The 25,588-nt window shown below is 37.5% G+C and overlaps 1 protein-coding gene across 1 annotated transcript in view; it reads right to left on the bottom strand.

Moving 5' to 3' along the window:
• The window catches only part of TMEM164 (transmembrane protein 164), a 43,528-nt gene that overhangs the window by 16,056 nt on the left and 1,884 nt on the right, over positions 1-25,588 (bottom strand). The window contains exons 3-5 of the mRNA XM_054215333.1: positions 12,289-12,338; positions 10,519-10,585; positions 577-655 (exon numbers count right to left, since the gene is read on the bottom strand). Coding sequence (XP_054071308.1) covers positions 577-655; positions 10,519-10,585; positions 12,289-12,338 — 196 coding nt within the window. The remainder of the gene's footprint in view (positions 1-576; positions 656-10,518; positions 10,586-12,288; positions 12,339-25,588) is intronic.

The following is a 25,588-nucleotide window of genomic DNA, read 5'->3' on the forward strand; positions in this document are numbered from 1 at the left end:
AGGGGCGACAACTAGAAAAATTACTGGCCAGTGGAACAATTTGTGATTCCCAGATTTACTGGACTGCTATGGTATAAGTGAATGCAAAATAGTAATTTTTTTTAGAAGAGACAGCAAGCAAGCTAGTTCATTTCACTAATATGTGTCCCTACATTTCATTAGAACTTCAGAATTTCAGAAATTTGTCTAACTAGCCGACTACTATTTATGTGGGGATATAATAGTAATTTTTTCCAGCTCATTTTAAGTTGCAGCACTTCTCAAGAGACATCCAAGGTGGCAAAAGTCTTAAAAATACATCCCAACAACAACTTAGAATGTTCAAGATGGCAGAGATGCTACTCAAGACAGTGCACGTTATGCAAATATTCTTCATATCCCTTTGAGCAAAAGACCATTTTTTTATTCCCATTTAAGTGCCTGACACAAGTCTTCGTTACCTGTGTTACAACTCCAACATAACACCAGAAACTTTTAGAAGTTTTCTTTAAGAGTAAAGCCTGTGGTAACCATTAAGTACAGCTGCTTCATTGCATGGGACCAATTCAATATGTATGGAGTAAATTGCCAACCTACCTCCTTTCCGCAGCAGATAGATGGGCACAACATAAAGCATCACATGCTGGATGTAATAAATTTCCATTTCAAATGGAAGCTGTGGAATAAGGAAAATATTTGTAAATGTTTTTCATCACTAACAACTGAGTTAGAAGGAATCATTCTCCTTATGACGTACAACAATCCCTTCAGTTCAGTTATTTTATCACCTATGTATATTAACAAAGAGATGACATTAATGGTCAGTGCTTTGAAAGTGCAGCTAATGGCACCGTTCCATTCCCCTTGCCACAAACACAATGCAGCACCTCAAGTCAACAATTCTCAAAATTAGCCAGAAGCACAACAAAGAAGGAATAACATAAGATTGCTCTTTTCCCTTTCTTAGCTAGCATAAATTACCAATAACAATGCAAAACCCTAAAGCAATCAAACCAGAAACTATACAGATCCCATGTGACAGGAGCCTATTTAGAAAGAAAAGATAATTGCTACCTTGTGAGTGACAGAACTCTATAAATGAGGTCTTTTATATATAAAAGTATATCAATAAATATATAAGTGTGATTACTGAGGAGGCTTGTACAAAATCAAAAAGACCTGATTTATAGCAATCTGCATGCATGCAAAGCTTCACCAAATATAGAATAAAATAACCAATATTGTATTGGTTTTAAAGAGAAGCTGCAGAAGGATGTATGTAAACAAGGTATCAGTTAGTAGTAAATCAGGTATTTCTCACCTACTGACAACTTTTGGGAAATTACAGTTAGTCATTTGTGTGTTTAGTAGTTGAATTCATGTTACTTCTTAGAGGAGAAGTCAAACAGGCTGTGCTAAAATAATACTGTGCTAAAAATAACTTGAACCACAACTCTGAGTTTAATTTGAGCCCCTTAATCCAGACCCAACTAATTCTAGCTCCTTATCAGTTAGGAAAAGCAATGCACTGTATTTGAAAGTTATTCCCATCTGTAAACGCCTTTGTGTTTATCTAGTTGTTAAACAAAAGAAACACATTTAGAACTGAGCAGTAGTAGGAAAGATTCAAATTCAAAATACAGAATTCTACTTTTTGCTTCAGCTTACTTACAAAGCTGGAAATACATACTTTTCCATTATTTTTCAGAAGTGAAAACTGGACAATACCACTACACAAGTATGAAATCACACAAGAATAATGCAAAGCCATTAGCTTTGGTTCAAATGCAGACTCACTCTATCACTCTAAAAGCTAAGGTGAATCCAGATGCAAGCCCTACCATCGTGGCTTGCTGTTGGGAAGGAAAAATAAAAGGAAGGGGCGGGGGGGAGCCTTCCTTTTCTATTATTGTTCTGAGACACTGAAGTCATAGCATTGAAAGAGAAGCTACTGAAATTTCTACAGCAACAAAAGAGAGGTTGAAACAGAGTTTGGTTTTCTTCCTAAATAGCAGTCAATAAATAGCTCGTAATTAATATAGTGATCTTTTAAATTCAACAACAATTCTTATATCCAATTTTGAATGTAAAAGATGCTAAAACCAACAGCTGGATTCTGCTAATCCCGGCATTCCCCAGCTGAACACTATCAGTGTCCTGACCACAACCTCCAAGATGTTCAGCCAACTCTTGGGAGGCTAGGCTAAAAAAGTCTTCCAGACAATCTGTTGGGTTATTTCATTCCAAGTATTTTGTATCAAAACATAAAACCAAGCAAGATGATAGTATGCAAAAGCAAGAACTTCCAAGGAAGTTGTGATGTTTCCTGAATCTGAACCCTTTCTGCTGTCCCTTGTTGAAAGACACAGAGGGAAAAGTAAGGGAACAAAAATTATTTGGAAAGAGGCTGAAGGCTCTTAGTTTACTTTCCCTAACTGAAGAAAAAGCTGCACCTCTCCCAGTTGGAACAGGGACGTTTCAGAAACAATAGCTCCAGCTATAAACAACACAACGTGAGGCACTCACTCCTGCCAAGGAGCATTCTCTATTTAGTATCTGTGGTTCCATAAAAGCTTCTACACTTGCTGAGTTGTGAGGGCCAGTTACACAAACACTACGCTCAGGACACTTCTGAGAACAGAGTAACCGTTGTTTCGCTGCAATAGTGTTGACAAAATTTTTTTTGTGTAAAACAAAACATCTTTTTTTTTGACTATGAAAGATTGCTTGTTCTGAAACCTGGCTAATTACGCAAGTGCATTTCCTGGTATAGAGCTGCAAAAGTGGAGCTTCTGTAGAACCAAGCACTCGAGTTGTACAGCCAGGCTACAACAAACAGAAAAAGAACAAACACAAAAGATGAACTATAAAGTTGTTCAACCAACTGAGCAAGTGACTCACCTAGCTCTAAAGGTCTTGTCTATAAATTGTTTTATCAATAAAACACTTACTCACAGATAGCATATGGGTACCTTTCATACAGAAAGAGAAATTGCAAGTGAAGACTAGGTAGAAGGGATCATCCATCAGTATAGGATTTAAAGAACTTCCTTGCGAAAGCAAGTAAGCACTTCAGCAAGCGGTAAAGTTTGAGAAATTAAAAAAAAAATAAAATCAAAGCAACACTTACAGAACAATGTAATTAAAAATATTAAGTTGGTCCCTCTAATAATATTTGACCATAGACACCCGTGAAGGCCACATGTATTTAATCCCAGACTCCAACAATCTCCAAAGTGGACCCTCTTCATAGGCCCCAAGAGACTTGTCCTCTCCTGTCAGATGCCACGGTGGAACCCAGCAGCCACTCGTAAGAACAGTATTTCCCCAGTAACAAACCAGTGACATTCATGGTACATTTCTTCAACCACACCTGTCCCCAGAGAGATTCAGAATCACTGGATGTTTGTTACCGAGATAGACTCCTCTGAACTCTGTATATTAATTGTCAATTTATTTGCTGGGGTTTTTGGTACTAGACTTCTGTCTCCCACACCAACTGCCAGCACGACTCTTCACAATTCCTCTAACATACAAGATCAAAACACGCTAACAAAGTACTCTGGAAATAAATATTCAGACTATTCACTTTTTACATTTTGTAATGAAGTTTCTGTTAGAAAATAAATGGTGTTCTGTTCCTCCAGGAAGAGTTTGGCTCAAAGCAGCCATGGATGCTTCCACCCCCTACACATCAGCCTGGTATGATGCAGGCTCAGAAGTGCCACATTCCGTGGACACATGTGAAAGCCCTCTGGAAAGCACCATGAACAGGGAGCAGGCAGCAGACCTCCAGCCCAGGAACAGGTAAGTTATACGCAGCTCTAGCTAAACTCCTAGCAGCTGCTTGCACAGCTTGTGAGAGCGTGGAAAGGAGAAACTGTTTCACGAAGGATTAGAGCTCACCCTTGCATCGCTGAGCATGAAGAGTCACGGCCACCAAGAGCAGTCCTCTCAGCACATGCTGGCTGCCCTAACTTAAACCAGTGGCTGCCCTAAGGAAACAATCCGTCTTTCCATTGACTGCACTAAGCTTTAGAAAATTCTCTTCAAGACAGTGGTAGATTTGAGCCCAAAAGTCATATATTCAGATGAGAGTTTCCCTCAGAAGAATATGGTACGCAATACTAGTTTAATCTAGTTTAAACCCACTTAGACACAGTGGTTGGTTTTCAGTGGGCTTGGACATTACCACTTTACTCTGTTTTCTGAAAGCAGTACCCCTCCCTCTGTTAATTATTTATACCCTGGCCTTGTATTTGCAACAACAGCTCAAGCACTGTACTGTGCAAGAGCTCTCCTCTCCCTCCATCATCCTGTACAAAGACTGCAGAGTATGGCAGAAAAAGGAACAGAAGGAATTCAGCTCCCAGATTCTGGTCTTTTCCGTAGCACATCCGGCACAAAGTCGAGTAAACACAAAATGTCATTCTGCACCAGACACCTTGGTAGACATGATCAGTAACTCAGATTCGTAACCTGTAATCAGTAACTAGTTTCCTAAACATAATCAGGAATCAAAGAAACAAACCAGAAACATCGGTTTTTCTTTTTACCTGCACAGCAGACCACAGAACAGATTAAACAACAGAGAGGAGGAACCTATATAAAGCTACACAATACAAAAATCATGGGCTACTAGGTGCATGTAACACACTGGTTACTTCTGAGCACATTTAGGATTGTGATGGCAAATTATTGATACGGCAGAGAAGAAAGAGCTGCCAGAGAAGCTTATAAGAATGGTCTGAAAACAGACATGAAGACTTAAAGGAAAACAACACAGAACAAAACCTAGACACAAGTGGCATTTGGAAAACAGACTATTTCCAGTCTGACCTGGACTCATTTCTCCAGCACACATCCAAACTGGCAAACACCCAAGAAGCTGACCCACGCTCAAGTTATTGGCACACTATTCAGGCAGTTCTACAGCTCAGGCACCAGCGTATACATCTGGCATAGATCAGAAAAGACATTCCCATATATTTTAATACTGGGAAAGAGCAGACCAAGGAAAAAATTTATCTTAATATTGGCATTAATGTCAACAGCAAAGCTCCCTGAAATAAAGGAGTAGCAGGGCTGTCACCCATCTGCATGACGGTCTAAGGCAGCATCCCAGATTTTATTTGCAGCAATTCCTTTTCATTACATTTTAGGGGCCTAGTGTTTCATTCGGATTTCCTGACATACACCTGCTTGTCTGTAATTGATATGAACATATATTGATGAGTCCAAATAAACAATCTCCGTTTCAAGTAGATATTTCAATCAGTATCCATTCTCCCAGCTGTTCTACACATCCAGTCAGTGCAGGGAATTACAATTCCCTTGAAGTATCATTAGTTGATCAGTTTTATCAATTAATTTTATCTCGTTCTCATTTTCAATTAATCCTGTTAGGGCGAAGCATATACAGAGAGGCAAAGAATCAGAATCTGCCCTTGCCACCAAAGGCAGTGTTACCACGGGAGAGCTACCGAACGCGTGAGAGTTTATAAAAGAGCATCTCTTGTGCTGACAGTCTAGAGTGTGAAAACACTGTAGAACACAGGACTAGAAATAATATCCTGCTACAAGGTGAGGGGACCAGAAATGTCAACAAAAAAAAAAAAAAAGAAACACGACAGTATTTTCACTGATATATGAATTCCAGAAAATCCATCTAGGGCAAGGCTCCAGGATTCCAAAGCAAGACACACACAAATTCTGACAAGTTTTTAGAGACTTTTTTTCTTGGTGTGCTCGTTTTGGCTGGCATAGAGTTAATTTTCTCCACAGTAGCTGGAATGGGACCATGTTTTGGATTTGTGCTGGAAACAGCGTTGATGACACAGGGATGTTTCTGTTATTGCTGAGCAGTGCTCGCACAGAGTCAAGGCCTTTTCTGCTGCTCACACCGCCCCGACAACGACTGGGCTGGGGGGGGCACATGGAGTTGGGAGAGGACACAGCTGGGACAGCCGATCCCAACTGACCAAAGGGATGTTCCATCCATACGACATTATGCTCAGTATATAAAGCTGGAAGAAGGAACGGGGGGACATTTGGAGTGATGGCATTTGTCTTCCCAATTAACTGTTGCATGTGATGAAACCCTGCTTTCCTGGGGATGGCTCGACACCTGCCTGCCCATGGGAAGCAGGGAATGAATTCCTTGTTTGCTTGGCTTGCACGCACAGGTCTTGCTTTACCTAGTTAACTGTCTCTTCTGAAAGATGCAGAAACTTTGGCTTTAGCACCTACCAGCAACCAAAACACAATCACTCAACAGTCCCCAAGTACAACTTGTTGCAACTATTTTCCCTTGCACCAGTTAGATCAAGCCAGTTTAGATAGGACATAATGTGCTACCGTAACCTATTCAATTTTGCTGCAAAGGCACAGGCATTGCAGGCAAACTACTTAGTACAGTGAATTATTACCTTAACAGTCAACAGAAATGCAGCAGGCAATAATCAGAGGCACTACACAGAGTGCACTGTAAATGCTGCTCAGAGTATGAATCTGTTCATAAAACAGATTTAGAATGCGTACCTCTCAAGCCAAATAGTTCTAATAATAGAATATAGCAGCTTCTGGAAACATGAAAACTGCCCCATCTCAGCCATGTGAGCAGAGACAGCAAGTCCAATACCTCTGGGACATGTCCTGTTTTTTACTTTATCTATATCACATTTTCAGGACATCAGCTTACATAAAAAAACCAACCAAACAAACAAACAAAAAAAAAACCAAATAACCCAACACTTTTAAACCAATGGAAAGAGTTTCCTTGAAAATTTGATTAATGCAATATGAAAGTTCAAACAAAACCAGTTATACTCCAAACACTTGGGAGTCTTTGTGGCAGTTAAATGAATTTACTCACGTAGCTAGGCTATCTACACTGTATTCCATATAATATAAATACAGAGTAAAAAGAAATCTTTCTACTGTTGTATATTCTCTTATACCTTTGTAGGCTCCCACTTGGGAGCCTAACAATCTGATTCCCTTAGCATCTTCTTCTCTAAGGGTCATAAAAGATTACCCTGTTTTCCATGTGAATTGTTAATGCTGACCAAGAATGATTTGCACCATGAGAAAGGAATGAAGTTACGAGAGAAAATTAAAATACCATTTATTTCTGAAAGGGTAGTAAGAACCCACAAAAACATTAACTGAATAAGAAACAAACTGTTTTGTCTTCATCCAATGACTATTCCAATGCAGAAAATTTAACTCCATCAGCACATTGTAAATAACATAGCAAATAACCAAAATATTTAGTTGCCAAATAAATACAAGTGGGTACCTCTGTTGCTCAAGACTGTTAGTTGTTGGCACCTCAACATCATGCCAAGGCAGGAAAAAATTTCCTTAGAAATAACAGAATAGAATGACCTCATCTATTTTTTTTTTTTTAACGCTATCCCAGGTGCCCATTTCAGTCCAACAAGAATTTTTAGTGATTATAGTGCCACTGAAAGGTTAAAACAACAGAAGGTAGAAACCTTCTACTGTAGTTTCAATGAATAGCTCAACTCTCCATTTCCACTGGCAACAGACTAATATTTAAGAATAGGTTTGAAATGACTGAGGTTCTAAAAAAATTGAACAGATACATTACAAGAAAATGGAAAATGTCAAATAATGCTAGAAGCTTCCAAAAATTTCTTTTTCAGGACAATTTAGCATTGAATCATATATACAAAAAGAATACTTACAATGCATTAAGTAAAGTAACTGACAGCAAAAATACATTACCCTAACAGACTATGCCACAAAATGTTGTGAAAGGTGTTCTGGAAATTACTTTGAACAGGTAAATACTTAGAACCAAAATCCTGACACCCACTAGTTTCTAAACAAACACCCATCAGCTGTCAAAGTAATGATTATCTTTCATTATCTTTCATTCTGTGTCTTCTGCCTCTTGCCCCTTTCAGATTATCGATATGTACAAATAAAACCATACATCTACTATTTTCTTCTGCATCTCATTGCTTTCATCTCCATAATGATACACAATCTGCTAGCTAGCACATACATCCCTACTGCTGAACTTGCTAAATTAGCAGACTTCTCCAAAAAGAGACTACAGCTAGTAGTAATTGCTGTAACTAGTTATAACCTGCTGCCTGTAAGATAACTAACAGGCAATCCACATGGAAGAGAGAGGTTTAGGAGAATGTCGTCTGAGGACAATGAAAACTACCTACAACTAGACGACATCCTTCTGTATATCAAACAACTCATATGGACAAAACACATTTTACACAATGAAAGGTAACAGCAAGGCATTTTGGTGCTTATGGCAATACATCGGTTTGGCACAATCTCTCAGCGATGCGACACAACAGCCTCCTGCCTTCAGCTCCCCCTGAGCTCACAGCTCTCTGCCCCAGACCACAGCTCCCTCCTCACTCCTAAATTCACCAAATTTTCATGCTCTTTGTGCCACACAGTATATATTACAACTGTTTACAGATGTAACAAAGTATACAAAGTTTTTGTACACACTAAAATATAGGTCTTAAGATATCATAAAACCGAAATTAAAAAATTGAGGCATAGAGACACAACAATTCTTGATTGGATCAGAAGTTTTTCATTTAGATACTACAAACCAGAGCAGGCAGCACAGACAAAATTATTGCGACTTTTTGAACTTGCTAAGTTTTAAGAGACATTTACTGCCTTAAGGACAATGTCAGTGCAAAGAACTACAATGACAGTTGCAGAGCAGAATGTGTGCCTGGCACAAGAGAATCGGGGTCAAAGCAGCAGTGCTGTAAAACATCACTCACATTATCTTGTGCCAGAAGAAACACTGAAAAGAGAGCAGCCTAGCACGCAGCTGTTAGGCCAAAAATATCTTAAGTTGTATTTATTCCAAAAATATTTGCTCTTGGACATTATCCTTTGGCTCCTCTATGCCTAATTAAGGAGATAATTTTATGTAAGTAGTCTGTATTTTTCCTGTTTAATCACCACTGCCCTAATATGAATGAAATCTATGATAATGGCAGAGAAAATACAAGCTCATGATTTATTAAATATTTCAACATTTTATCCTTAAAAGGTTACCCAGAAAAATTGTTTTGTTATGCTAAAGTTCATATTTACTTAAAAACTAGATAGTTTGAAATACAAAATAAGAGAATTCTCCTTATCAGTAAAAAAAACTTGTTTTATTCATTTGATGCCCCTTCATCAGTATCAAGTTTTAATAAAACATAATTGCAAAATGCACATAAGCTGTTACAGCAGAGAAAAGAATATATGTAGTTACCAGATTAGGAAGGGCAACATAAATCTTTAAAGACCTCTAGGGTTATACTACCAAATCCACGGAAAACTGAAAAATACGGTCCAGCCTCCTCTGCATGTGTGTGTCATGCTTTATGGAAGATCGTTTTTAACTTGTAAAAGCCTACAGATGTATTATGCTTTCTCTAGTAAACAAATGGTGTCTCCATGCAAAATTTTATAATCTTTAAGGGGGAAAAAAGAAACCATTTACCAGCCGACAATAAAACTGTCAGTTTTCAGATCTCCTAGCTACCAGTGTGGCAAATCAACATAGCACATCATCCATAAAGTTCACTACAGATGCAGATTTTTATACTTAATCTTATTAAGACAGTCAAGACTTGCAAACGGACAGCCACCAATGAGATTTGTAATGGAGTCTGAAGTCCACAACAATTTTGTTAATAATATCATTAATTCACTATATGGATATAGATACAAGTACTTTATCCAGACACCATAAACACATAAGCAGATAAAGTTAAGTGAAATCTATCATAAACCAAGACATTTGAATTACTGCAACAACAGATTTTTGCAAATAAGTCAAAATGACAAAAAATGAACAAGCACGTAGACATATATGCATATACACATCCACACAACCCCTACATGTGCATGCATAACAGCTCTTAAAAATAATCCTTAGAAATATTTCGTATGGCTCAGACTCAGGATAACTTTTCTTACCATTAATTCTCAATAGGTTTAAGAATCTTACTGGGGACACCAACAGGCTAATTTTTCATACAAGAGACAGGAGTGTTATAGCAGGTTTGAAAACTTGGATGGAAAAAAGGAACCTGCTGTGCCTAATCTTGGGGGAAAAGGGGTGACTGCCACCAACCACATTTGGCATTTTACATGCCTGAGGAATCTGACATTTACATCTACTCTGAAAAGCCTGAAACTGAATTTTGACTACAGGCTGCAATGCTAACCTATGAAAGCCTCTTTCAAAGCCAGGAAGTTTTCCCTCCATTTAAAGGCGAGGATGGAATTGACAAAGTATTTTTTCCTACGCTTGGAATATAGCAGTGTTAGCTTTCCATGTTGATTTACAAACACACAAAAATCCAAAATTGGTATTTTGGCTCTATTGTAGTGACCTGTACCAGGAAACTACAGCCTAGTAAAATGAACTTTAAAAGACCAAACAAATCAAAGGTCTAACATCTTTCCAAAGAAAATCTTTTAGAAATAAATAAAAAAGGAGGAGGAAAAGTACAGTACACTCACCAGGCGTGTGTTAACAACAGGAAACAGCAGTGCCAAGAGGGCCCCATTCAGCATATGCATCTGCAGCCTTAGAGAAGAGGTGTGGTATTATTTTCACAGATAGAAATAAAAATGTGATGTTTTCACATATTTTATCTAGTATCTCTTCAATAAAAGGTAGCAAGAGATTTAAGAAAATTCTTTTGGCTTGAATTTGAATAAAGCCACTGTTAAATGCAATAACCAGATACTGTTAAATGCAATAACCAGGACAAATCTCTCTTTAAATACACACTTAAATAGTTTCCTAAAGTAGGACTGCTCTCTATAATGAGCTTTGGATTCCTAGAAAGCCTGGACTGTCTGTTTGTGTTAATTCCATTCATGATGCAAGCTGCTAAATAGTTGGAATTTTGCTGTTCATTTGTCTTTCAGAGATTAAAATAGCCTATTTGATAAAGGTTTTTACTCCAGTCTAACTCTATAAATGTACAGCTTCAAAGTAAAGCTTCAGTAATTTGGAAGAAGTCCCTTAAATAAAATAATTACATTGTCAAAATGCAACAGCAAGTTCTAAGTGAAGAGTAAGGCAGGAAAGTAATATTAAAATACTGCATTTTGTAGTTTTCAGCTGTCTTTTTCTGAAGAACTGTTGCATCACAAGAACACAAAAACAGTTTCAGGACTGTTTCAGTCTACTTTATGTAAGACACAGAGTAAAGAATAAACTGTCTACAACCACTGCCTGTTATAAACTGTTAGGACTTTAAAAGTAACTTCAGAGAGTAAAAGGGCAAAATTTCAAAACAGTTTTTAAAATGCAATTTATATGCTGTCAGGTGATAGAAAACAGAAAGGCTCATTCTGAAAAACCACATATATTGTGACCTCCCCTCTGTGACCAGTCTTTCGCAAGTGCATAGTAAATCCAGGATTTCCTGGACACCAGACACACTTTTCACGCTCTCTGAGATGGAGACGCTAACGCAGTATTTCTGTTTTGAGCCTGCTCCCTGCCTAAATAAGGAACAGCAGGAAAATGTTGCAGATAGACAGTACCATTTCCAAAATAATTCACGAGGTATGCCCCCAGGATCATTTTTCCAGTCACTGCCTAGACTAAGACAAGAAAGAGCCGGGTTAACTGTCAGGGTGGCAGCTACAGCCACTCCTGATCACCACTGTGCCTGGGAAGCCCCGTCACCCTCCCCACAATGACCAGTTACCCCCTTAGCTGCTTACTGGACGCTACCACAGTAGCCCGTTAGAGCTCCCTGCACTTTAGAAACTCCTGTGGTTCCTACGGTTGGTAACAACACGCAGTATTTTAGAAAAGACTGCATAGGTTTGAGAAGTACCCAAGGCAGCAAGACGTTGCTTTCACTATTTAACTTATATCCACAATTTTAAAACTAGACCCATACTGTATGCATGGCCTCAATGAAGCCCAGTTACTAATTTTTAGTGAGGATAATAAAGAGCTACAGGGCACATGCCATAACTTACACAAGCCCATACATTAATCTGTAGAAAGACACCTGCATTCTCATCTGTTACTGAGCTAATCCATGTTGCTGCGTGAGGCCAAAACCACCAGTACAGAAGAACCGAGGGTATGGGGCCCAACACCCACGGCTTAAGCCCTGACCCTTTTCAAGGTGTCAATTTTCAATCCAACCAATATGCCTTTCCAACTGGATATGTATCTTAATATTTTATGACTTAAGCTGTGATTAACTTCTAAAATACATTATGCAAGTAGACAGAAATATAGTAAGGAAGAGGCATTACCTGAAGAGAATCATTGCAATCCGACATGGAGGGCAGGCAAGAAGAAAAATCTGAAATGTTAGAAACAAATTTAAATTAATGATATGACCTCTTTTAGATTCCATTTTCTGTATCTTTCTTTCACAGTTCTGTATGTCACAAATCATTTCTAACCAGAAGAGCTAGAAAAGAGTAAAAATACTGAACAAATTAGAAGGTCCCATATTACCTATATATAAAAGGATTTAAGCAGTATGAGCAGCATCTAGGGTTTGGCTTCTGCCAGTGCCTACGAAACAAGTCAAATTCTAGCCTGTTTGATATTGTCATTATAAAAGGTCTCTCATAAAGAATATATCACTTTACTACAGCAGCTCCCTTAGCCCTCAGTCATGATACGGTCCTTGCTGTGCTCAAGACCAAGCATTTCCAATGATGACACTTCCTTTCGCTTTAGCAGCGCAGGACCCAGCTCTTGAAGATCGCATGCAAGACGGCTGTCTATAAAAGCCTCTTGATACTTCCCAAAATAAGGCTACCACAGTACCTGCTCTGTGCATAAGCCTAGCAGCCATCTTTAAATATGTCCATTGCCACACTCAATAAAGTATTTTTAAAGTACTGTAAAAATGTCATCGATTATTAGCTAATTACTTACTGACTGAAAGTAACTGAATACAATTGGAGCAGCACGTTTGGTTTTCTTTACAGGCATACTCCTACCATAAATAGGACCCGATTTAAATTTTTATGTAATAAAGCATTGTTGATTTGCAACAATGCCCCATCTAAATTTAGAGGATAACCGTCATCTTTTGATATCTGTGTCCAAAACCTCTCACAGCAACTTAAAATACTTCCTATCAGCAAGTCTTGCTCTAGATACAAAGAGATGACTATATAAGCGTTCAGTGTTAAAAATCCTGGTGGTTTTTTGTTTTTGTTTTTTATATTGCTCACTACTGCAAAGAGGAGGCTTTGGCCTACTGGCTGACAACAAGTATACGAGAAAAAAAACGGAACACACTTTTTACTGTTGCTAAAATAAATTCACAATAGATTATTTCACTGCCAACCTACGAAACAAATTATCATTAAGTCACTTCAAGTGAGAACATTTGGAGAATACATCTGCACACACACAAATTGTTTTTCCTAAGTCACACAGAACTCTAATAAAGGCACAGCAAGAATAAATTTAACTGAATGTACCCCAAGACATTTCTTAGTGAATACTGTTAAAATCCAATCAGAGCTTCTCTGAACTCTTGTATTTAAAAAGACAGTAATTTCAACTTATCAAGGCCGCTTAAAGAGGAAAAGAACATAACAGATACATGACGACAATCCAGTAATGGATGCTTTTTTGTGCTGAGAAAAAAAAAAAAAGAAAAAGAAGAAAAAAGCATACGTCAGAGAAATCTTCGGAGCGGTCTATGTCTCACCTTGCACATAAGACCCATATGGCTTCTGGGAAAAGTGTCTAACACTTATTATACTTCACTGTTCCATCATTGCAGATTTTTGCAATATACTTTATTTACAAACTACGCTAAAGTTCCTTGAATTCTGGACTATATTTTCTCTTCTTTGGAGACCATAAATATCTTCTACAGGTCTCTTATAGTAACTACTTTTTCCCATGCTACTTGCATTCATTAGTCAAACTTTTTAAACACTCTCTGTTGTATGTTAGCAGAAGGAGATATGATATTTAGAATCTCACTAGCATCCAGAGTTTTAAATTCAGATTATTTTATGATTTCCCTAAATTCGGAAATCTGACAGAAGGTACACATTACTTTTGAAGCATAGTTCACACCTTCACGGAAAAAATTCTGTCCTTCCAATACAGATTTTTTTTTTCCTTTTTATTTCCTACATCTTAAAAAAAAAAAAAAGGACAACAGACTGACCTTTTTCTCTATATGCACAAAATAATCAAGCTACAAATATGTCTTAATCACTCTTAATCACACCAGTCATTTCTTTTTCTGACACGCTGCAGAGTGCTCCAACTACCACATGATAGAGGAAAAAGTACAAGTACGCTGTCTGAATCTCACCACTGAGGATAAAAAATAGCTAATATTAAAAAAGTATGGCATTGTTACAAAGACTGAGATGGACACAACAATCTAAAATACTTCACTACCATGGAGATGGGCAAAGAAGAGAACAAGATTCACAGCCATTTATTTTTACATCAACTCTACTGCAAGAAAAGACAGTTTCAGGAACTAATGAGGCATAAATAAATATATATTCTTTTTAAGCATGCAAGTCCCTCTGTTATGAGGGATGTTTCAGAAAATAAGCCTGTCTTCCATGTTTTTATGACAGCAGAGAAATCACAACTAGAATGTTTACGTTAAAACTTCAGCATAATGAAGAGATCACCAAATGTTTAGCAGTTTAACATCAAGCACTTTCTCTCTAAACATGTATATACTTTCCCTGACAAATAAACCTCGACTTCTTAAAAGGGATGTTTTACAAGACACCCTTGTATCTGATTTCCAAAGAACTGTATCACTGAGTAGATTCAAACACTATAAAAAAGTATCAACATTCAGCTTAGAGTAATTAGCAGCTTTGAAATACCTAGTTCCCAGCAGACAAGCTCTCAAGCTCTTCCACAAGTGTTCGCATACTTATCCCATAATCATATTACATTTCACTGGCATACTGCAACAAAAATCCTTTGCCTTGCAGGAGGAAACAGCTATGTTTTATAAACCAAACAATGTCATATTAAATTAGCAGCATGGCTGCAAAGAGTTCCCAGCCTCTGTTTTCCTGCTGGAACTCCCAAGGTTTTAGGCACTCCTGTGCCCGCACATTGCAGAGCTCCAGCGTGAACAGGGCAGCATGTACTCTAAGGCACACTGAAGTCGGCTTCTCCTCATTCAGGGCAGAATAACTCAGTTTTCCAATTTAGAAGAAACACTAAGAAACAACTTCAATGTCCCTCCTTATTCTGTCAGATCTGTTACCTGTTACATTTTCATGTTACAAACAAAAAGGACAAAAGAATTAATCAGAAATCCAAAGCGTACAAAAGTGACCATTTTAGGAGGGAAAAATAAGCTATAAAATATACATTGTCTGATAGGCTGAATTCTGGGAACAGTTCTGATCATTCCCTTCCCCTTTAACCTCCCTCTCTCTCTCCCTCAAAAAAAAAAGCAGACTTAGAAAAGGGGTACAAAGGTCAACAAGAATGACCAAAAAGTGTAGAACATCTTCCATAAATGGATTGATTTATCACATTAAGACTCTTCAATCTGTAAAAGACTATAGGCTAATGAGAGTGAGAGAAAGAGAGGGTACAAACCATGAGTGGCCTTGAGGAAATGTATAGATAACAAGTCCTAGGTGGGGACAATATTGTGAGTCAGGATGTCTGAGACACTTTCACCAGCACAGGACCAGAAGATTCCACAGTTGTTCTCAGGCAATAAACTGCAAAGACACCCGTAACACTGTTCAGTCTGCAAAATGAAGTTCACTTCAACCTTGAGGACCCAGATGAAAAAAAAGTTCTGTCAATCTACTTCCTAATTGCTCTGCAGGACCATAAATATCATTGTCCATCCCCATGGGAAATATTTCTGGCATGAGGAACTGCATGGCCAGCACTCGCCTGCATAAGCCCAAATACAAAGGTCACACCACAACACATGATGGATCAGCAGGGCCGTTATAATTTGGAGACTGTAATGCACAGGATTGCACTGCTTAACTATTCCTTCACCGAGACGAGATCTTAAAGAGACTGAACACCTGGTTGCTCTGAACTAACCCAGGACTGAGCTGCAAATCAGTCCCTTCTACATTCCCTCCTTCTGACCACGCACTAAGAAGAAGAGAAAGCTCCAGTCGACATCTACAGGTCTGGGACAGACTGAAATGCAGAGTAAAAGGATGGTATTTTTCCGCCTGTAGTAACTAAAAATTTTCTAAGAGAAATGTCATTCAGTATTTGATGGAGTTCCCAAGAAATACCTTTTGACTTCATTATTTCCTTAAATCTGCTTGTATTACTTATTTGTGTCAGCGTAGCAGCTAGAAGAGCCTGTATGCCAAAGGCCTATTCTGAAGACAATAAGAAGATAATATTACATTAGTTTACCCAGAAAACTTATTTGATAGATAGAAATAGGTAGATATCACAAAGTATTACACTGGCCCTCCACAAATCCCTGTTAATTTTGCTCCCTTTTTAATCACTAAAAGAAAGCAAAACCAAACAAGGGAAATGTTACTGTTAAAAAGGAACTGGGTAGGTGAGAAAAACACAGATCTTTTTTCCTAAATTCATTTTTAGAAGCCAGAATTTACTCAAAAAAATTACTCCTTGACATCACAATAGTCTCTCTAGGTCAAAGTCAAACTCACATGCATGGGAAAAAGGCTAAATATCAACCAAAATAAGAAGGTATTTTGCAGTTAGTTTTTCTTATGGATTATATCCATTTCCCAGTGCCAAAATATGACAGGAAAAAGTACCCAAATTTCAGAAGGGTGGGAAAAAATCCAATACTGAAACAAACACCCCAAAATCCACAAAAGACTGCGACATCATGAAAAGAAAGAGAGCTATACTAACTTTAATCTGACCTCCCTTTAATACAATCCAATCTAATCTCTATGCAGTTAACATCCGAGAGTATATTCACTTCTTGCACTTCAAGCATTACATGTGCTGCAATTATCACATTAATTTGGACTTATTAAAGGTTTCCATTATTTGATTTTTTAAGTTGACATGGAAAGAATTTTATTCAAAAAAACCTCTTTTACAGTTTGCACATGTAGACCTCAGCAACAGGCAAGTGCATCAGTACAAAAAGGTGGAAAAAAAGTAAGGAACACAAACCATCAAACGTGTGTTTTCCTATTTTCCATTTAACTGTATTGCTAGATTGAAAACAGCAAGAAAGGAAAAGGGTTGTGTTGCTGTATAATTGTGGTTATTTAATCCAGCAATGCCTCTACAGTACATTTGTTATGGGTTACTTTTTTGAAGGGGGAGGAAAAAGAAAAGGGGGGAAAAAAAAAAAAAAAAAAGAGGTCATGAGGTGAGCAGATTTTACTAAATCTGCCTTATTACAACCACAACATGCTCAGATATTGAGAAACTTAACCTTCAACATACAGTCACAAATATATTAGTGAGCTAGTACCTATATTAGCTAAAATCTGCTATACTAGAATGCCTGCAAGCATTTTACCCAGCCTGTCATTATGAGCCATGACTTGCCTAAAATAGAGATCCTAAAACCAGTTGATTAAATACTTAAAATGAGAGACTGTGGCGTTATGAGTTATGTCTAGGAAAATTCTCAGATACTGGCAAGGATGTATGTATTTATGTTACGTTACAGGTTCCAAAAGCTTTGAGACCACTGACATAAAATAATTTGTCAGCTGCAAATTTTCTCATTTGTCTAGTATTTCCTAGTTTCTTCGACATGTAAACGCACCACATTCCACCACTAGTTTTAATAATCGTCATTTCAAAAATCAAGACTAGTAAAAAAATCTCAAGAGCTATTCTCAAAAGATATGCACAATCTTTTGCTCAAAAAGAATGCAACAGAAGTGTGTAATAGCGATACTGTCTCTGAAGTGGTTGAGGCACCATCCCTGGAGATATTTAAAAGATGGGTAGACATAGTGCTTAGAGATATAGTTTAGATTCGTGATGGTTTTTGTCAGAGTTAAATTGATGGTTGGACTAGATAATCTGAAAGGTCCCTTCCAACCTAGGCAATTCTATGATTCTACGAAGTAAATTACCTCTTCAAATATCTCAGCCTGGAGACCATTCTATTCATTGAATGTTATTGCCTCAGTCCATGAGCACTCTAAATAGGAAGAGCTCACTGATTTTTTTTATTTTTTTTTTTCATAGAATGGTTAGAGTCGGAACAACCCCAACTCTCTCACCCTGTCTTCATAGCAGAGGTGCTCCAGCCCTCAGATCACCTTTGTGACCCCGCTCTGGACTTCATTTGGTCCTATGACTTGGCTGGATCTACAAGTTTTTTTGATTCCAAAACACTCCAAACCTCTACAAAATATTACACCTAAAAGCTCCCTTCAGAAGTATTTTAATGAGGCTATTTTTCAGTTAGTAGACTGAGGCAGAGAGTGAATTCAGAACTTGCCATGAACAGCTTGTCTTCTACCAGTCTCAGTCTTGCTGAGACAGAAACATGCATAACAGAAATCATCTTGTTTGATCAAAAACAAACTGAAAAGATAAAAGACGACAATTCAAAAGGTAGCAGGGGAAGAAAGGAACAAGTCACACAACTCTAACCATTCCAGATTAAACATCACACGAACTAGCACTTAAAACACTAATGGGAATGCTTGCAGATGTCTGAGTAGAGTTGCTTCTGGCAGAAGATGCTACAAGATGTTTCTGGCTAAGCATGCTACAAGTAAAACCACTGCATCTCACATATGCCTCACAGATTTCATTTACCTTTCAAAGCAGCAGCCCGTTTGATTTAGTGTCACATTGCATCAGACTGGAAACGTATTCTTCTTTTCAAACGTTCCAGTCATGATCACTTAACCAGGTCATAACTTGATTGGTTTAGTATACTATTTCAAAATGAAAACTTCAAGAGGTTAGATTTTAATTTCTGCTTGCAAAGAAAAGAGAGAGAGACAAGCTTTAGTCAATCTGCACTGAAATAAAAGTTTTCATCCTTTCTTAGGTGTATCAAAGTACCCTCCAGAGCAGAAGAGATTAAAAGGTATATTTAAAAGGCTGACATACAGTGGTAAGGTAAAGTGTATTTTACTGTATAGATGAAAACCATCAATTTTCCCACACAATGGTAAAATGTAAGGCAAGGAACACTCAAGCAGCTGGATAATTTAAAAGATGTAGACAACTTTGTTAATTATCTCTAAAATTAATTTTTTAAGTAAGTTCAAAACAACCACCCTATCATTTATCAGAAAGTAATGGTTTAACAACTCTACCACACAGCTTTGATTCAGCATCTAAATACGTTAGATATCAACTGGTTTTGTATAAACTATCAATTCAGCATAGAATAGCCATATCACTTACAAGCCACCTGTTTGCCTTCTAAAAGGTAACTTAAAAAAAAAAAACAAACAAAACCCACATAACTGGGGCTTGAAAGTTCAAAAATGACAAATCTGAAAAAAGAATAGAGATGAAAAGATGTTACATACTCATTGCCAAATAGCAGCAATTAGAATGTATCTAATATTTTAGCATTAAAATCACAGCTGCCTTACTGCAGCTGTCAGGCAGGTTCAGAAATTAATTAATATGTCCTGTGGAATTGTTAATCTAGCGTTCAGAATACTCATGATTCAAAGCAACTTTGCTGCAGAGCATTGAGTAATACTACAGTAAAAGTTTCTGTGTTATATAAACCAGACTCAGGGAAGAGAAGAAGCCGCCTGTCCCTGCTTTCAACCTCCCCCTTTCCCAGTTCTACCCAGCAATGAAAGAAGTGTAGCAAATTGAGCAATTTCGACCCTCTATGATCTAATGTCTTGTAAATTCTATGTGTTCATTGGGACATTCTAGATTAGCCTCCCCTTCCACAGGCTTAGTTTGTTTACGTGACAACCCTGTACTTGCCTTCTTCCCTTTTTACAGTCTTCGGTGAAAGATCTCTAGAATTCTCGTAGGTTAGGATTAATTATTAACATAAGACTCAGGTCCTTCTGTGTGTGCAGTAGCATTAGTTATCACATCTTAGGACTTAGTATTTCAGAGAAAAAGTGTCACTGAGGTGATTTTCCTTCCTTTTTCTCTAATCACTGTTGGCACCAGCCCTTCACTAGTAGTGGGTTACTTCCTTCCCCATTCCTAGCTGAGTGCTTTAGCAAAACCTGGCAATCAAAAACTTACCTGGGGGTAAAAGAACAAAAAAGGCTGAATTAAAAAAAAAAATATATATTCAAAAGTCCAGTTGCTTAAGAAAATTAAATTTGCACTGAATTTAGATTAACTTGCATTTACATCTGTCAGTGACAGCATGGAAGCTTGCATGAGTTCACAGTAAGATTCTCATCTGCCTAGTAATGTACATTCACTTTTGTTACTTTTTCCCTAAGCATGATGTTTCATGTCAGTTTCCTATGGATGCAAAACCATCATAGAAAAGTCCTGCTCTACTCTGCCTCAAGTCACCAATACCTTCTTGTCACAGTTCACAATTCCTCAATTTGTAGAATTTTACAAAATAGGCGGGATAACAAATATCTAATAGCTTTATTATTACAGATAATTTTTGCCAAAGAAACAGAAACAGTAACACAATCCATAAAAAGCTAAGCCATACATCATCATATTCCTGATAATTTAAGTTGGCATTTCACTAACTACCAAGTATTAAATATAAACAACTAAATTCACTTGACACTAATTACTTGGCAATCTGAATAAATGTAAAACCTTATCACAGCTACCTAAAGCCCTGAGGAAGTGTCATGAGAAACATGAGTCCCATTACACTCCTCATGGGTTTCAAATTCATCCTACAGAACTCGTTCTTGGTGAACACCAACACAGTTCAAATTGCTACAGTGAATGTGGCTGATGTACAACCACCGCAGTAAAACTCATCATCTGTGACCAGGAGTGTAAACATTTACAGCAGCACAAGGGAGACAACAAAGGAGGGGTTTTAGAATGGAAATCATCAGATGAAAGTCATCCCAATCCCTGGAATTTATACGGTGTCCAGTATGGTTACTGCTGCTATTTGACGTAGTCCACCACTCCCCTGAAGTTCCTAACAGCCTCAGGCAGCTAGTCCTGAAACATCAGTTTAAGCTGCTACATGGCAAGGTGTGTGAAACTGCTAAATACCTTAAAAAATCCATCCTAAAAATATATTAAAGCCAACAGTGATACATTACAACACCGGACAGTACACTGAAACAATTAACAGCTGCATTCTCAAAAAAAAAAAAAAAAAAAGAAGAAAAAGAAACAGAAGAGGAAAAAAGAAATTAAAAAAAGGCCTGTCTCTCCACAATATGTTGCTTGAACTACATATGTTACACTTTGATCGATATTTGCTTTAAATCTATGATGATCTCATCAAAACAATATCTGATTTCCTAATTATTCATCTAATGGCCTTTAGATAATAACCCTCAATGTAAATACCTGGGGCAAGAGAAAGTAAACCTTTTTCATCTAGAATTTCCAATCATGCAATTCCTACTTCTTTTTAGAGAGTAAGATTACTTCTTGTCAATTCCCTACTTTTTATATTCTTCTCTCCTAAGAATACACAGAATAAAAGATAGAATTACCAAAGTACACATTCTGTCCTCAAACACAGCAGGTATTTCCAGATTCTAGCAACTCCAAAACAAAGGCTTCACCCAGAGCTCTAAACTCCAATTCCTCAACCAGAACGTTCATTGGTAGCATGGCATATTACCATGATCCCTATCGCCTTGACTAAAGCATGCACATTTTCAGCTCAAGATAAAGCATGTACTGGCCAAAGCTTCTCTAAGTTAAAGTGGTTGAACTGTAATCTCTTCAAACAAAGAAAACTCTGATTCACAGCCTTAAGACACATTTGCTATTCTTTTTATACTAAATTAAAAATGGCTACTACTTCTGACTAAGAATCCTTGCCTTGCCTCATACTACTATTTCTCAATTTCTCTACTATATGCCGGGATTTACTTAAAAACAAGCACAATGTTGAAATAAACTATATACAGTATTAAAATTATCACAGAAAAGCTTTTCCTCAGCTCAATAAGTAACTATGACATTAATTACAGTATCAGTTAAAGCCTCTAAATTTCAGTTGACAATGTTTTTAAACACAACAAGATCATTGCTTAAAAATAAATTGTAACAATTAAGAAAAAATGGACAGTTATTGGAACCAGGGGCAGATTAAACTAATCAAGCAAGCCATGGTTTTTTTGAAAGCCAAACTAATAGCTCTGGAGCATCCCAGACCCAGTGTAAAGGAACTGATGACCCGTCACTTCATATCTATGCCCCTGGAGCTGCTGTCATCCTTCTAGCAGTAAAACGTACTCTTTTGCAAAAAATAAGGCTTGCCACCATGAAATACTGGTGCTTGGAGTGCTTTATTGGTTCTTCATCTGCCCTTTTTCACCACACACTATGATGAATTTCCTCTCTAGCAATCAGCCTTAAGAGGAAGTATCACAAAGTTAATCCCCAAATTTCTCTTCTGCAATTCAGACTAATTTTATCTCTGGGTCCTGGTTTATATTTGTCTACATTTAATCTTAGTTGCCTGTTAACTCCAGCTTGACGTCTTACAGGACATCAAGAGACATCTGTGTTTATGAATTTTCATTAAGTTACATTGATGGTGAATACCAGATTGCAAAATATGTGTGTCAGAAATTACAAACTGGAGGTACAGGAACAAATCATGAAGAACAGAGTGCGTTTGATGGAAATTCTAACTGCTCCTTCACTGAATAGGAAGTGAAGAACTGCTACATGAACACAAGTGTTTTGATTGAAAAGTTTAAAAACATATACTTTAAAGAATATGGAATAGATAAACAAATTGGTTTTGACATTGCAAGGCATGAAATTTTCCTTTCACCTCACCAAAGCAATGCTGTAAGTATTGTGATGCTCGTACACAGGGAGACAACACTTACGTATACACTTCTCAACAACCATGCTCTGGATGCTGCTAAAAGTTCCTTTACAAAACTTTTAAAGAAGTAAAAAGTGCTGTAATTGACTATTGGGTGAATCCTCTCTCTTACGCTGCCGAACCAGAAACTTAAAAGATTTCCTTCACGTCTTCAATGTCAATATCATAATTATGGGTTCTAAAATACTGAAAAGGATTAATGTCTTGAAAATATAATACTTGGTCCCCTAACCATATGCTGAATTTTTTCCTGATATGCAAAGGAGAATAGGTTTGCAACACCCTAGTGGACTTAATGTTTCCCTTTTAGGTTACCCTTTCATGCCAAGTGTACCGCATTACCATCGGTCCAGTCGTATCCTCAGTCCTAGAAAAAAACCACAAAATCTACTCTCTTTTTAATAGATGTATTCAAATAATTTTCAATAAGACCACCCTCTATATAAAGAGCTCAGGATGAATTCCTTCATAGACTCCCACCCCCCACTGCACCACACACTAACTAAATATTGTACTGCACAAAACCATCCCCATCCGAATGCTGTCAAAGAAGACACAGAAGTTTCCATTTCACCTTTGTTTTTTTATATATATAAATTTAAAATAATTGAAGTATTTGTCTTTCAATGGTGCTGCACGTACATCACTAGTGAAGAAATAATATTGCCCTTCTTCCCCCAGAAGCCAAACCTAAGACCAGGGCTGGAAATGAGAAGTACTGTTTCTAGAGAATTCAGGACAGCAACAAATTCTCCGAATCTGATTAACCATAAGGACTGTTTAGGCAGTTAAATATGTTCATTTGATCGACACTTCATCCTTGGCACGACACATCTAAACTACTTCTTCCCACTTACGAAAAAGATTTGATTTGAACACAGGTTGGCGTGACAGGCAGAAATTAAGACACCTGATCAAAACAGACTCATTTGTAGAAGTCAGTATCCACTGCGTTACGCAGTTCTGTCTGCCCGAACACACTACAGATGTAATTCCCATTTTATTTTGTGATTTCATTTCAGTCATAGGTCTTTTAAAAGCAGAACTTTTGCTTTTATGCAGAGAAAATCTGAAGGATAATTTCCAGTTCCAAATATTTTTGGCTCAGAGCCCAGAGCCCTTGTTGCTCTGAGGTGAAACAGTCTCAACTGAAGAAAAGGAAAACAGAAATTGGGCAACAGCTACTGTTGGCTTCCCTTCGAAGTCACTTTAATTGCTGTAGCACGTTTCATCTCTTCATCTCCTGCTTTGTTCATCCTAATGTTTAGGCACAGCAGCAGGATGATGTACGAATTACTGTAAGAACAGAAGTGAAGGATAAATGGTATTTTCATATATTTAATCTTGCCAACCTGTTGCCCTCAGCAAATTCAGGCCAGAAAAAACAATGCTTGCAAGATTACTTCTATGTATTACTTTTCTGTTGATGGAGGTCATCAACTATCTTTGTATCTCACCCGTTTTCTCAGCTGAAATCTATTGGTTTTGCAGCTATTTTCATTCTCTACATTAAGCCCAGGCCTATTTCTAATACATCTGTTTGAGGATGAAGAGGCATGATGACTTCTGAATTTTGCTGACATACCCATTTTCTCAATTTCAAAAATGCTGGAACACCATTTTTAATGAGTAATTAGCACAGGATTATTTTAAAAAAGCTTCACAATTGGTCTGAAAGAGATTAAAGAACTGTCCATGCCTGACTACAGAGGCTAAGTCTCTGTCTTCCTGGGGGAGAGTGTTAATGAATGAGGTAAACAATACTAGCTCCTCCATTTATGTATAAGCATTAGCTTTTACTGAATACTTACAACAACATCATATTATAATACCGTATCGAGACAATTAAACCTTCAAATCATAATGGCAACATATCCTCACCTTCTTCCCAGAGAATTAATAGGAAAATTTTCCAGTAAACATTGACTATTGCCAAGAAATGGAATGTGGCTTTATTATTTTATTTTAATTACTTCTAGAGCTCTTGCATACCTTCTCCTTTCCCCTTCATTACCAATACTGACTGACTGACTGATCGCACAGCAATTGTTACCACTTCATGGGAAGCAAGTGTCCTAAAATGTAAAATACTGAGATAATGTTGCATCATACAATCATAGAATGGTTTGGGTTGGAAGGGACCTTAAAGATCATCGTGTTCCAACCCCCTGCCATGGGCAGGGACACCTCCCATTAGACCAGATCACTGCTTAGGAATTTACATAACCTACTAATTGAGCTCTGGAACTCTAAGTTAATTGCTGTAAAAGCATGCGTTTCCCCTCTTGAAATAGTACCCATCTCCCTCAAACCTCTGGTACAGCCAGAAAAGATGTTTCCATTCCTGTTAGGAAATGCTCTCCAGGAGTGAAACCAACAACTGGCTTGATCTGATACAGCCCAGATCACTCAGCATCCTACAAAGGGACGCTAAGAATGGTATTGGTCTGCCTTTCATCTGTTACAGATCTTAGATGTTGTTACCATGGCAGCTTTTATGAAAGCCTTTTTGACATTCTTCTCTTAATTCTTGAGCTTAAATTTTCTAAGTTGTCCAGGGCCGAGGTACAATATAAGCAAAATTAAACAAAATAATAGTTTTTGACATCTCCCATACTCCTTACCAAGCTCAG

The sequence above is a fragment of the Rissa tridactyla genome, chromosome 9 (assembly GCF_028500815.1).
Source record: "Rissa tridactyla isolate bRisTri1 chromosome 9, bRisTri1.patW.cur.20221130, whole genome shotgun sequence".
Lineage (NCBI taxonomy): Eukaryota > Metazoa > Chordata > Aves > Charadriiformes > Laridae > Rissa > Rissa tridactyla.